Genomic DNA, 12,717 nt, shown 5'->3' with positions numbered 1-12,717 from the left:
CCAGGCTCCCTGGTCCAGGCCGCCAGCCCGCACAAGTCACCCTCACAACACGCTCCTTCCCAGCCACTGAGACCGTTCGTTCATCAGGCCTCCGCTGCACACCTACCGCAGGCATCTCCTGGAGGCCCACCGGCTGACCCTGATCAAGGAAACAGTGATGCACGAGGAGAGGAGAGGTGAGGGGGGCCAGGAGTGTTTACAGGTGTAAAGAAGGTAAAGTCTTAGAAAGGCCAAACTCAAGTTATTCCATAAACAAGTTCTAGAAGCGGAGTTGGTTCAACCACAGAAGCAAACACAGAGCAGACACGTCTGCTGGGAGTGCTCTCATTATAAAGCGATTTCTAATACTCTTCTAATTAGAACTGATAACCGGTATTAAAAATCTTGGCACAAGAAAAAAATGGGACAGAACTATAACCAGATTCAGTATCAGACAGACATTTTTCACAACAAAACTGTTATTAACCAGGGTGGGAAGAAAGAGCGACCTAAAGAATTTCGTACCCGCCGGGCTGTCTGTTCACTGTTCAGACCACAGGAAACAGTTTGCTTCGCCAGAGCTTGGAGGACTCTGCGCCCCTGACCCCTACTTGAGGACACGCGCCTGGGAACACCGCTACACGAGGACCAACACGGGCACCTAATGTATTCACGCGCAAACCTACAAATACTATGCGCTCTGACAAAGCAGAAACAAACGCAGCTGAAAAATGGGAAGGGAAAGGCCAGCACAAGCGGGCAGAGGAGAGAAAACAGGGTCCGTGCACGGCTGTCCCCCAGGCAGTAGGTGGTGCCACAGGCCCCCATCTGGAGCAGGGATGGGGCACTAAAGGTATAAGTGCAGGGGCAGCACCGGTACAGAGTCGCAAACGTTCCTAAACACCAAGGATATACAGAAAGAAAGGCAAACATCTCACACAGAGAGAGAATCAGCGAATATAAAATATAAAACAGAGGACTTCCCTGGTGGCACAGTGGCTAAGATTCCACGCTCCCAATACAGGGGGCCCGGGTTTGATCCCCGGTCAGGGAACTAGATCCGGCATGCATGCCGCAACTAAGAGTGCTCATGCCACAACTAAGGAGCCCACAGGCCACAACTAAGACCCAGCAGGCCAAAAAATACAAACACACACACACATAATATATGCATGTATTAAAAAACTGATCTAATAATTACAAAATAATGTCAGGGCTGTCCTATCAATACATGGAAACAGGCTCACCTCACCTGTAGATAAGACTGTCAATGTGGCTCACACAGCAGGACTGAGGTGTCTCGGCTGTATGCAAGGGAATGACCTAAAACCAAGTGACTCAGACAGACCAGCAATGAAGGAATGAGGACAAAGGTGCCCCACCAGGCAAACAGAAACAGAGAGAAGGGGTAGCAATCACCATCTCAGACAAAGGAGAATTCGAGCCAAAAGTGTGAAACACGACAGAAAGGACATTTTTAAACAATAAAAACCAAATTCAATATAAGAAATTAGTTAGGAATATGTACCAAGTAACAAAGAGACCACCTTTTTAAAGCAAAACTACAGGAAATGCAAGAAAACACAGAAACTCAATAATAAATAACAATATATGTCAAGAGGACAAAAAACAAGTAAGGATACAGAAGACCTAAACCTAAACCTAAATCAAAAATATATCATGGATATAAATATATATTTAGTTTAATACCATGATAGCAGAGAAAATACACTTGTATCTCAAGTGAACACAGAGCAGTCACAAAAACTAGTCACAAAGAAAATACCAGTAAGTTTCATGAAGCAGAAATATTACAAACAATACTCTCGGATCACAGTGTACAAAACGTAGAAATTATTAACATAAACGAGGCTCTCCCACCTGGAAACCTAAAAGCCACCTATTAAACTACTGGGTGAAAGAGGAAAAGAAAACCACATGGAAACTGCTGAATTTCTAAAAAAGAAACCAAACGGAAACATTATCATACACTGTGGGATATACTTAAAGGAATGATCAGAGAAAATTCAAGGTGCTAAATACTTTGATCAGTAAAAATGAAGGAATGAAAAGAAATGAACTCAATTCCCAAATCAAAAAGTTAGAAAGAACAATGAAGTAAAACAAAAGGAAGCACAGGATAAAAAGATAAAAGTAGAGATTAATGAGGCAGAGAGACAAACAACAGTATACACCCAACTGATAAATCAAGAGCCTGGCTTTTGAAAACATTATATAGATAAACTATTAACTTTAACTGAGTCAAACAGAACAGGGAGAAAGAAAGCACAAACATACAAAATAAGAAATGACAAGAGGAAAATAACCGCTGAAAGAAATTTTTTAAAAAGTACGTACTCGGGCTTCCCTGGTGGCGCAATGGTTAAGAATCTGCCTGCCAATGCAGGGGACACGGGTTCGAGCCCTGGTCTGGGAAGATCCCACATGCCGCGGAGCAACTAAGCCCGTGAGCCACAACTACTGAACCTGCGCGTCTGGAGCCTGTGCTCCGCAACAGGAGAGGCCGAGACAGTGAGAGGCCCGCGCACCGCAATGAAGAGGGGCCCCCGCTTGCTGCAACTGGAGAAAGCCCTCGCACAGAAACGAAGACCCAACACAGCCATAAATAAATAAATTAAAAAAAAAAAAAGTATGTACTTCGCAGACATCTATGTGAACAAGCTGGAAAACTGGCTGAAAAGATAATTTACTACGGAAATACAGTTTAGCAAAATTAACCTCAGTGAAGAAAGAAATACTTAAATAGACCAATTACCATAGAGGACAGAGAGAATACCATCAGGCAACTTCTCCACAAAAAGCACCGGCCTGGGGGGCTGCACAGGAGATTCCTGTCAAATCATTAAAGCCTAAGTAGTCCCAATGGAAGGTGAATTGCTCTAGAATACTGAAAATGAAAAACAAGCAAAAAAAGCCTCCTAATTCTTTACGAAGTATAACAGGTCTAAGAAGAAAAATTATGTTTAATCTCCGTAGATACTAGAAAACCTTTGACAAAATTCAACACTCATTCCTGATAAAATACTCAAGAAAAATAGGAATTGCTGGATATTTTCTTAACATGATAAAATATATAAACCCTACCCTAAAGCCAGAATCTTAATGTAGAAACACCAGACGTTTCCATTAAGTTCAAGAATGATGCAATTAAACAAGAGAAAACAAGAAGCATAAGAATTGGAAAAGAAGTAAAGCTTTCTCTATTTGCAAATAGATGATAGAGTAGCTGGAAAACCCCAGAGAATCAACAATAAGACTCAAACAATGAAATAATCTGCTAAGGTAGGAGATATAAAGTTAACATACAGAAAGCAACAGCTGTCATACACACAAATGACCAGTTAGAGGAGCACCATCCAGTAGAAACACAACATGAGCCACATACATAACTTAAGATTTCGTAGTAGCCAGCTGAAAAAAATTAAACAACTGAAATTAATTTTAGTAATATACACTTTAATTAAATATGTCCAAAAGATTATCATTTCAATACGTAATCGATGTAAAAAATTATACTGGGACTTCCCTGGTGGCACAATGGTTAAGAATCCACCTGCCACGGAAGACCTAAACAGACATTTCTCCAAAGTAGACGTACAGATTGCCAACAAACACATGAAGAGATGGTCAACGTCACTAATCATTAGAGAAATGCAAATCAAAACCACAATGAGGTACCACCTCACACCGGTCAGAATGGCCCTCATCAAAACATCTACAAACAGTAAATGCTGGAGAGGGTGTGGAGAAAAGGGAACCCTCTTGCACTGCTGGTGAGAATATAAACTGATACAGCCACTACAGAGAACAGTATGGAGACTCCTTAAAACAACTAAAAATAGAGCTACTGTGGGACTCGAGGGACATTGTTCCAGCTAATGATTAAGAAACTCTCCAGACAATAGGGGCTTCTTAGACAATGGGTGAATTTCCAGGATGTCCGGCCCCCTTCCGAGAAGGAGGGGAGATAACAAAATGTAAAAAAGGTGTCTGTCAAAGACCAATCAGACAGCTGGGGAGAAGGAGGGAGATAACAAAATGTAAAAAAGGTGTCTGTCAAAGACCAATCAGGCAGCTGGGGACAAGTTCCCTCTCTGGTCCGAGCCTAAGCCGGGACCAATCAGCAGGAGAACACAACCAAATCTATAATTTACATACGGGGAAGTGGGAACCTATAAAACTGACATATTCGCGCCCAAAAGGGTTCCTTCTTCGACCTCCTGCGTGAGGACCAAGGAACCCCGGTGCACCGGCCTTCAATAAACCTCTTGCGTTTTGCATCGACTTCCGACTCTTGTTGTTTCCTGGGCGAGTCGAAACTCCTAGGAGACCGCGCAGGTCTAACACTACTATACAACCCAGCAGTCCAGTCCCACTACTGGGCATATACCCAGAGAAAACCATAATTCAAAAAGATACCTGTACCACAATGTTCACTGCAGCACTATTTACAATAACCAGGACATGGAAGCAACCTAAATGTCCATCGACAGACGAATGGATAAAGAAGATGTGGCACATATATACAATGGAATATTAGCCATAAAAAGGAACGAAACTGAATTATTTATAATGAGGTGGATGGACCTAGAGTCTGTCATACAGAGTGAAGTAAGTCAGAAAGAGAAAAACAAATTCCATGTGCTAACACATATATATGGAATCTAAAAAAAAAAAATGGTTCTGAAGAACCTAGCGGGCAGGGCAACAATAAAGACACAGACGTAGAGAAGGGACTTGAGGACACGGGGGGTGGGGGGGGCGGGGGGAAGCTGGGATGAAATGAGAGAGTAGTGCTGACATATATAAACTAGCAAATGTAAAATAGACAGCTAGTGGGAAGCTGCTGCATAGCACAGGGAGATCAGCTCGGTGCTTTGTGACCACCTAGAGGGGTGGGATAGGGAGGGTGGGAGGGAGGGAGATGCAAGAGGGAGGAGATATATGGATACGTATAGCTGATTCACTTTGTTGTACAGCAGAAACTAACACAGCATTGCAAAGCAATTATACTCCAATAAAGATATTAAAAAAAAAAAAAAGGAATCCAATGCAGGGGACACGGGTTCAATCCCTGGTCCAGGAAGATCCCACATGCCGTGGAGCAACTAAGCCTGTGAGCCACAACTGCTGAGCCCGTGCGCTGTAACTATTGAAGCCCGCACACCTAGAGCCCGTGCTCCGCAACAAGAGAAGCCACCGCAATGAGAAGCCCGCGCACTGCAATGAAGAGTAGCCCCCGCTTGCCTGAACTAGAGAAAGCCCGCGTGCAGCAACGAAGACCCAGTGCAGCCACGCCCCCCCAAATATATATACATATATATACTGAGTTATTTTACATTCCTTTTTTTTTCATACTAGGTTTTCAAAATCTGGTTATGTTTTTACACTCATAACCCGCACAATTTGGACCTTCCACACTTCGGTGCTCAGGGGTGACATGTGACTGGCTACTGCACCAGACGGAGTTGGAAGGTATGATTGCAGAAAACACCCCGTTAAAATTAAAAGCAAGGAAGATTAAATACTTAGGAATAAGCTCAATAAGAAATGTGAAAAACCTATAAGAGAAAATTTAAAACATTCCTAAAAGACATAAAGTAGACTTGAACAAATGGAAAAACTCCCCTTGTTCTTGGGAAGGATGAACAACATCACAGACACCAATTCTCCCTAAATTATCTTATAAATTTAATGCAATACCAATAAAGATACCAACAAGGTTGTTTTTTTCTTTTTTTTAAGGGAGCTACGCACACTGACACCAAAGTTCTTATGGGAATACAAACATGAAAGAACAGCCAGGAAAACTGAAAAAGGCTGTGAGGAGAGAAGAGCCCTTAAGTCATTAACATGTACAGAACCCCTGAAGCAGCAACTCAATGCAATAATGGCGAGTGAATGAACACAGAGGGAAAGAAAAGAAATTCCAGAACAGACCTGAGGACACACGGTGTAGCACGTGGTGGCATCCTGAGTCGCTGAGGCAAGATGAGCTTTTTAATAACTGGTGTTGGGACAACTGGTTAACTATTTGTAAAAGATAAAGCTGGATTCATGCATCACACGATACAAAAGAATAAAGTCCAAATAAAGGTATCGGGAGCTAAGTGAAAAAAGTGGAACCACGCTAATACTAGAAAAAACTTGGCACATTTCCTCCTTAACCTTCGTGTTAGTATAAACAATCACACCTAACAACTACTTAAAATCCAGAGTGAACTATGTATAAAGTAAAAGAGAAAACTTGTGCTTGGCTAAAAAGCACTGGAAAGAGTCAAAGACAACTTAAGGACCTGGGGCAATATCCACGATTCATAAGGAACTCTTAAAAAATGGAAGGAAAAGAGCAAAAACCCAATTAAAAAATGAGAAAAAGTTACGAATAGAAAATTCACAAAAGAGATATAGAAACAGCCCTTAAAAATATGACCTCACTATAATTAGAGAAAAATGCACATGACCACTTCAGGAATAAGTGCGCCTAACAGATGGGCTCAAGTTACAAAGCCTGACAACACACTCTCCCGGTGAGGCTGTGGCCAAACAGGGGCTCGACAGGGTGGGAGCAATGCAGGCTTCAGAGGAGCAGGCCACATCAACAAGCCCTGTCTGCACTGACCTCTGTGACCCAGCGCTCCCACAGAAACACCCACGCACAGCACCTGCGCTCCGCCCCGCTGTGTGTCATTACAAACCCCGAGAGCGGGGCAGTGTCCAGCGGAGCCCACTCAGCACCTGAAAGCACAAGGAAGAGCTGCGGACGCACACGGAGGGCCTTTGGAATACAGGATGTGGGGAAAAAGCCACGGGGAAAGGCGTCTCTACTATGCCAACCTTCTGTGTAAAGAACAGAAGAGCAAATAAGAAACTAAGTAGGAATGGGATAGGGAAAAAGAAATCAGGATTAAGGAGGGGAAACAAAACAAAATAGATACAATCAGAAACAAAGGAAGCCGGCTGCACTTCCTAGGAGTCCCCGTGGCTGTACTAAACGTGCCGCACTAGGTCCTGTGGGGGGAAGAGACCTGCCAGCCCTCCGGCTAGAGAAGGAACCCTGAACAGACACGGAGGGCAGGTGCGCCGGCCGGTCTCCCACCGCGGTGGGAGCAGGCAATTCTGAAGCCACCCGTGTGTCCCCCCAGGACCGCAAGGCAGGAGACACACTGTGGACCGCGGGGAGGGGGCTGCAGGGAGCGCAGTGTGGTTGTTAAAATCAAGAAATTAACACTGACGCAAGACTGTTACCTAGCTGTAGGCTTATGCGTGTTTCTCCGTTCATCCCTTTAACGTCCTAGGAAACAAAGTTTTCTCCTGACACAGGATCCAACGCAGGGTCACCGTCATATCTCTTTAATTTCCTTTAATGGGTCAGTTCCTCACTTTCTCACAACCTGACATCTCTAGAGTATGAGCCACCCATTTTTTAGAGTAAATGGCTATCTAGAGTAATTTCAGTTTGGTGCTGTTCCTTCACAGCCAGGTTCAGGTTACGCAGCGTTGGCGGCAGCGCCTTGGGGGTGACGGGTCTGTGTTGGTGGGTGCCCTGCCGTCAGGAGGCACACTGCCCGGTGTTGGTAACTCTCCTCCTGGACCGTGGTGCGTGCGGTCGGCCTGTCTCTCCTCTGCCAGGCTGACACCTGACCTGTGCTCACCCGGAGTGTCTCATGGGGAGACGAGTCCCTTACGCCGTATCAGACATTCATCCACTACTTTTAGCATCCGTGGACGACAGTGTTGCCCAGGGGGATTATTACTGTGCTCTTTGCCTACATAATGGTGACTTTTCTGATGCCATTCCTTCTCCCTTTCTTACTCAACGTTCTGTAGGAAGAGCTCTTCTTCCCCACGTATTTTTTTTCATTTACTTCATTATTTATACAAGGGCGGGTTAGTAGATGCTTTCTTTATGCTATAGGTTATAATCCTTTACTAACACTATTTCGATGCCCCCAGATTCAGTCGGTGGGAGCCCCCTCTGCATGGCCTCTGCACCCCGTTGTGCTTTGAGCACTTCTGTGCACAGTTAGATGTCCCGGCTCTGAGACCCAGAGCTGGTGTGTGGTTGGCAGGGCCTAGGAGGGGGAGCGAGTGTGTGTACGCAGGCACGTGTGCACTCCTCGTGCCCCCCCCCCCCCCACACACATCTGTGTCTTTCGGTAACTAATCTCTGCACTAAAAACCACCCGTTCACCCTGACAACTGCAGTCCGGCTCCGGTGCCACTGCGCTCCCTGCAGCCCCCTCCCCGCGGTCCACAGTGTGTCTCCTGCCTTGCGGTCCTGGGGGGACACACGGGTGGCTTCAGAATTGCCTGCTCCCACCGCGGTGGGAGACCGGCCGGCGCACCTGCCCTCCGTGTCTGTTCAGGGTTCCTTCTCTAGCCGGAGGGCTGGCAGGTCTCTTCCCCCCACAGGACCTAGTGCGGCACGTTTAGTACAGCCACGGGGACTCCTAGGAAGTGCAGCCGGCTTCCTTTGTTTCCGACTGTAACCATTTTGTTTTGTTTAGTTGTTAAAATCAACAACGACATCGTGCCCCGCCCCATCTGTATCTTGCTGTATCTAATCTCTTGTTTTGAGGAAATACACACAGCAGTATTTCAGGGTAAAAGGGCACTCTCATTTGGTTCAGAAAAGTAACCAAGAGGGAGAGATAGGACACAGCAAGTGTGGTGACACGCTGAGCTGACGGGAGTATGTGGGAATCCTTCGTGCTCTTCCCTGTAGTTTGCGGGAAGTCTGAAATTATTTCAAGGTAACCGAATACAACCACAATGCCTACGCGTCCCTCACGGCTGGTGCAGAGGTCACACAAGGCACGAAGCCACGACATGGACGGCAGCACCCCCCTCCAGGAGGGGTGGACCCTGAGAGGCACCCGACCCAGCGCCCTCCTCGCCCCACGATGCCCCAGCTACACAGGCGCCCCCTTCTGCTCTGTGTTTATTTACCGATTGAGCCGCTGCCTCTGTCTCCCTTCTTCTTCTTGCTTTTCTTGCTCTTGCCCTTGGGCTGCGGAGAGTCTGCTGGCACCGGCTTGCCACTCTGCTGGTGCTCGCTGGGCGCGGCGGGCTCTGCGGGGCCCGGGCTCGGCTTCTCCTCCCGGACGTGGTTCAGCTGCTTTCTGTTGTTGTTGTTGCTGTTGACTTTCCTCTCCTCCCTTCTGTGCTCCGCCAGGGGCGTGAGGTCAAGCACTCTGGCCTTTGACTCAGCCTGGGGCCGGGGCCGGGGCTGGGCCTCTGAGGCTCTGGGGGGCTCCAAGGGCTTCCTCGCCGGCTCGCCGCCCGCTTTACTGCTGTGCTTCAGCTTCTGTTTGCTGTTTCCCTCCTTGTGCTGATGCATCATGTCCAGGAGGAAGGACAGCGGCTGCTGCTGCTTCCCGTTGACCCCCTTCGGCAGAAGGAGCTTGGAGTCTCTGGCGGCCACGGGGTCGGGGGTGTCCGCGTCGGCCCCCGGCCCCGGCCCCGTGTCTCTATGGTCCACGTGTCTGGAGGGGGAGCGAGAGGAGGTTTCCGGGTCTTCGCTCGGCTCCAGCGAGCCGTTGTGCATGCTCTCAGAGCCGGGCACAGCCTCCGCGGCCGCCTGCAGACTCCGAGCGAGCATGTCCAGCTCGGGACAGGCCTTCCTTGGCCTCTCCTTCTTCTTCTTCTTCACGGCCCTCAGCTTCTGAAGCTCCTGCAGCCTCTGGAGCTCCTCCTGCAGCCGCTGCTGCTCCTCCTCCCGCCGCCGCTCCTCCGCTCGCAGGTGCAGGTGCTCCCGGGCCCGGGCCTCCGCTTCCAGGCGTGCTTTCTCCTCCAGCTGCCGACGTGAAAGGAAAAGGCAACTTAGGACAACAGTAAGTGCTCTAAAAAAAGTAAGACACGCACACAAAAGTGAGATAAAACTGAATCGCACGATAAGAATAGAAACACTGAAAGGGGCTGTGACAGGTCAAAAGCTTAAAACACACCTCCATCAAAGCAGGGGGTGGCAGTCAACAGAACATCCCTTGTAGCCTCCGACCTAGCCCCGGGCACAGAGGACGAGGTCAGAGCAGCCGCCGTGCTCCTGCCCTGCGTGGGCTCTCCCGTCTGTGCGCGGCGGCAGGTGGGGGATGAACTGGACAAGAACAAGACAGATCGCGAGGCAGCAGTTACACAGCCGCACAGGTGCCGCCAGAACCTTTCCAGGTGGGGAATGCTGCTGATGCGTTCATGTGGGTCAAAGCGACATTCAAGAAAATGTGTACTGAAAAGCTCGGAATTTCTTTTTCCCACCCTAGCAGGTAAAATTCCCAATATATTTTCACTAGTGTGACAGAGCAAATGACTTCCTAAAATATTCAACATGATGTGGCAAATAGACAAAGGTTATTTCTGCTGTCCAACTGGCAGGAAATTAATTTTCAACTCAAGCGAAGATTGTATTTTTTTTAGTGACACACATTGCAGGAGCACAAATGGAAAAGATTCCTTCTGATTAGAAAACAAACGAGGGACTTCCCTGGTGGTCCAGTGGTTAAGACTCCGCACTCCCAATGCAGGGGGCCGGAGTTCGATCCCTGGTCAGGGAACTAGATCCTGCGTGCCGCAACTAAGACCCGGGGCAGCCAAATAAATATTTTTTAGAAAAAGAAAACAAACAAAAACCCAGTGAGAATAAGGAGAACGGCTCCTCCATCACTGGGCTCCAGTAAGGCTCACGATCGTGAGAATCTCTGAAAAAAACATTTTGCATGGGAAAATGTAAAGGTCCTTCCGAATTTAAATATTCTTCATTATGTTTCAGAAGGCAATATTTTTTAAGAGACAACTTGCTTGTTTTGCTAAATAACTTAAACATAAAATTAGGTTAAAAATTCAATGACAGGTTTCAGAAAAATGTAACTTGCCAATTCAAGTAAAGATCATTTAAAATTCCTGCTCCATCTGTTAAAGGAAAGCTTTGCTGGAGGCAGCGCCTGACAGACGAACTCCCACCGTGTCTCCCGCAGTGGCCCCTGCAGGCACTCCAGGGCCTCCAGTCTGCAGGCCTGACCTGCCTCAGGACAGACTCTACAGCGAATCCAACCCCGGTGTGTGCTGCCTTCATTTCAACAAGAGACAAGGCAGCTTTGTGGGTCCCCCTGCAAACCAGGTGCTCGGCAGAGAGCACGAAGGGTGAGAGCGGGTGCCGAGGGCGACCCGGGATGCATCTGCAGCGTGGTCCGGATCCAGGCCGCCTGCAAGGACAGAGGATAGGAGTCCGGGTGGGGGCAGCCCTGAAAGCACCTGAGCCAGTCCAGAGGCTTCCGACGAAGCCCAGTGGCGACGGTCTCCAGGGCCTCGGACCACCTGGGACCCCGGGTGCTGAAGCACCCCTAGGTGGAGAACACACCTTCTCCCCACACCAGGTCTGGGGCAGAAGCAGGCCGCCCCCTCCAAGCCCCCTAATTAGACCTGTGGCCAATCCAGACCTATCTCAGGACCGGGGGTGGGTACAACAGCGGCAGTGAATCCACTCAGTTCAATCACAGCTACCTTAAGAGTCACGGCAACTAAGTTGGAAGCAACACCACACGACAAGTGGCCCGACCCTGGGTCCACTGTGGGCATGTCTCCTCCTTCACAGGGGCCTCACGCCCTCCCAAAGCAACCCATCCTACAGTCAGAGCCCTGTGGTCCTGACGAGTCCCCTCTGGGCACAGCCCACACCTGCCTGCTGAGGCGGGCTCGTGGAGCCTGACACCTTCAGGGAGCTGAAACCGGGAAGAACCTCCAAAAGAACTGGCGGGGGTGGGGAGGAAACCCCAGAGGAGATGCTGTTCCCATCACTTTCAGCGTCGCAGGAAGTAACGGATACAATTTCTCGCCTAGCGGCACAGTCTGCGCACCACGCTCCCGCGTTGAGACCCGCTCAGTCCGGCCGCAGCTCCCCACTGGGCCAGCCTGGCCAGTCTCAGCAGCTACTTGCCTTTGTGGCAGCCCCTGCCCTAACGGCGTGGGGGCCTCCTTACTCTCGACGTCACCGCCACGTGCAGGCCCTCCTTCGAGCGGTACTCCCTGATCCTCCTCTGCCAGTGGGGCCGCTCGGGGCCCTGCACCAGCCTCGGGTCAAAGGCGCTCCTTCAGCCCCAGTCTCCAGAAGCCCACAGTGCCCCGCCCTCGACAGCCAGGGCTGCTTCCCCTGCTTTCCTGGGAAAGAAGTTCCTTCGACAGACAAGAGGCGGAGGGGCTGCTGCTGCCCCGACGCTGGCCAGCACAAGAACCGCAGGCCTGTTTTAGAGCCATTAACAAACCCCTGGCACGGGGGGGGCTCCACGGCCTGAAAACACAACCTGGGTCTGGAAGCAGCGTCCAGTTCAGGCTGGCAGGCGGTCAGGGGCTCCTGAAGCAACACTGGGAGGCTGTCGCCCAGCCCCGACCTCAGAGGCCCCCCGGAGGCCGCCTGGCGCAGACCCTCTGTTTACCTTTCTCTGCTTATGCCGTGCACGCTTGGCGGCCCGCGTGCTGCTCACGGGCTTGGTCTCCGAGCTGTTTATGAACTGGAGCAGGTCCTCCACCCTGCGATGGTCAACCACACTCTCCCTTTCTGAGAGCTGATCCGTTTTCTTAGGCTGCTCTTCCTTCCTCTTGGTCAGCCGTAAACGAAGCTTTTCCCTCATTTCTGCATAATTTCTACTTGTTGGCGCAGCGGGAGGCTAAGACCAACGGAAACATGACGAAATGCAAGTTTTCATGATTTTGAGTATACCAAAT

At 49.1% G+C, this 12,717-nt stretch overlaps 1 protein-coding gene across 6 annotated transcripts in view; it reads right to left on the bottom strand.

The window, feature by feature from the left end:
- FAM193A (family with sequence similarity 193 member A) overlaps nt 1-12,717 on the bottom strand; it is a 173,445-nt gene that overhangs the window by 11,161 nt on the left and 149,567 nt on the right. For all 6 annotated transcript variants that reach the window (XM_067734896.1, XM_067734897.1, XM_067734892.1 and 3 more), the window contains 2 exons: nt 12,429-12,659; nt 8,953-9,799 (listed from right to left, as the gene is read on the bottom strand). In XM_067734896.1, coding sequence (XP_067590997.1) covers nt 8,953-9,799; nt 12,429-12,659 — 1,078 coding nt within the window. The remainder of the gene's footprint in view (nt 1-8,952; nt 9,800-12,428; nt 12,660-12,717) is intronic.

This window comes from Pseudorca crassidens, chromosome 4 (genome assembly GCF_039906515.1).
Source record: "Pseudorca crassidens isolate mPseCra1 chromosome 4, mPseCra1.hap1, whole genome shotgun sequence".
NCBI classification, from domain to species: Eukaryota; Metazoa; Chordata; class Mammalia; order Artiodactyla; family Delphinidae; genus Pseudorca; species Pseudorca crassidens.
Note: the sequence above shows the minus strand (reverse complement) of the source record. Positions and strands in the feature narration are given on the sequence as shown.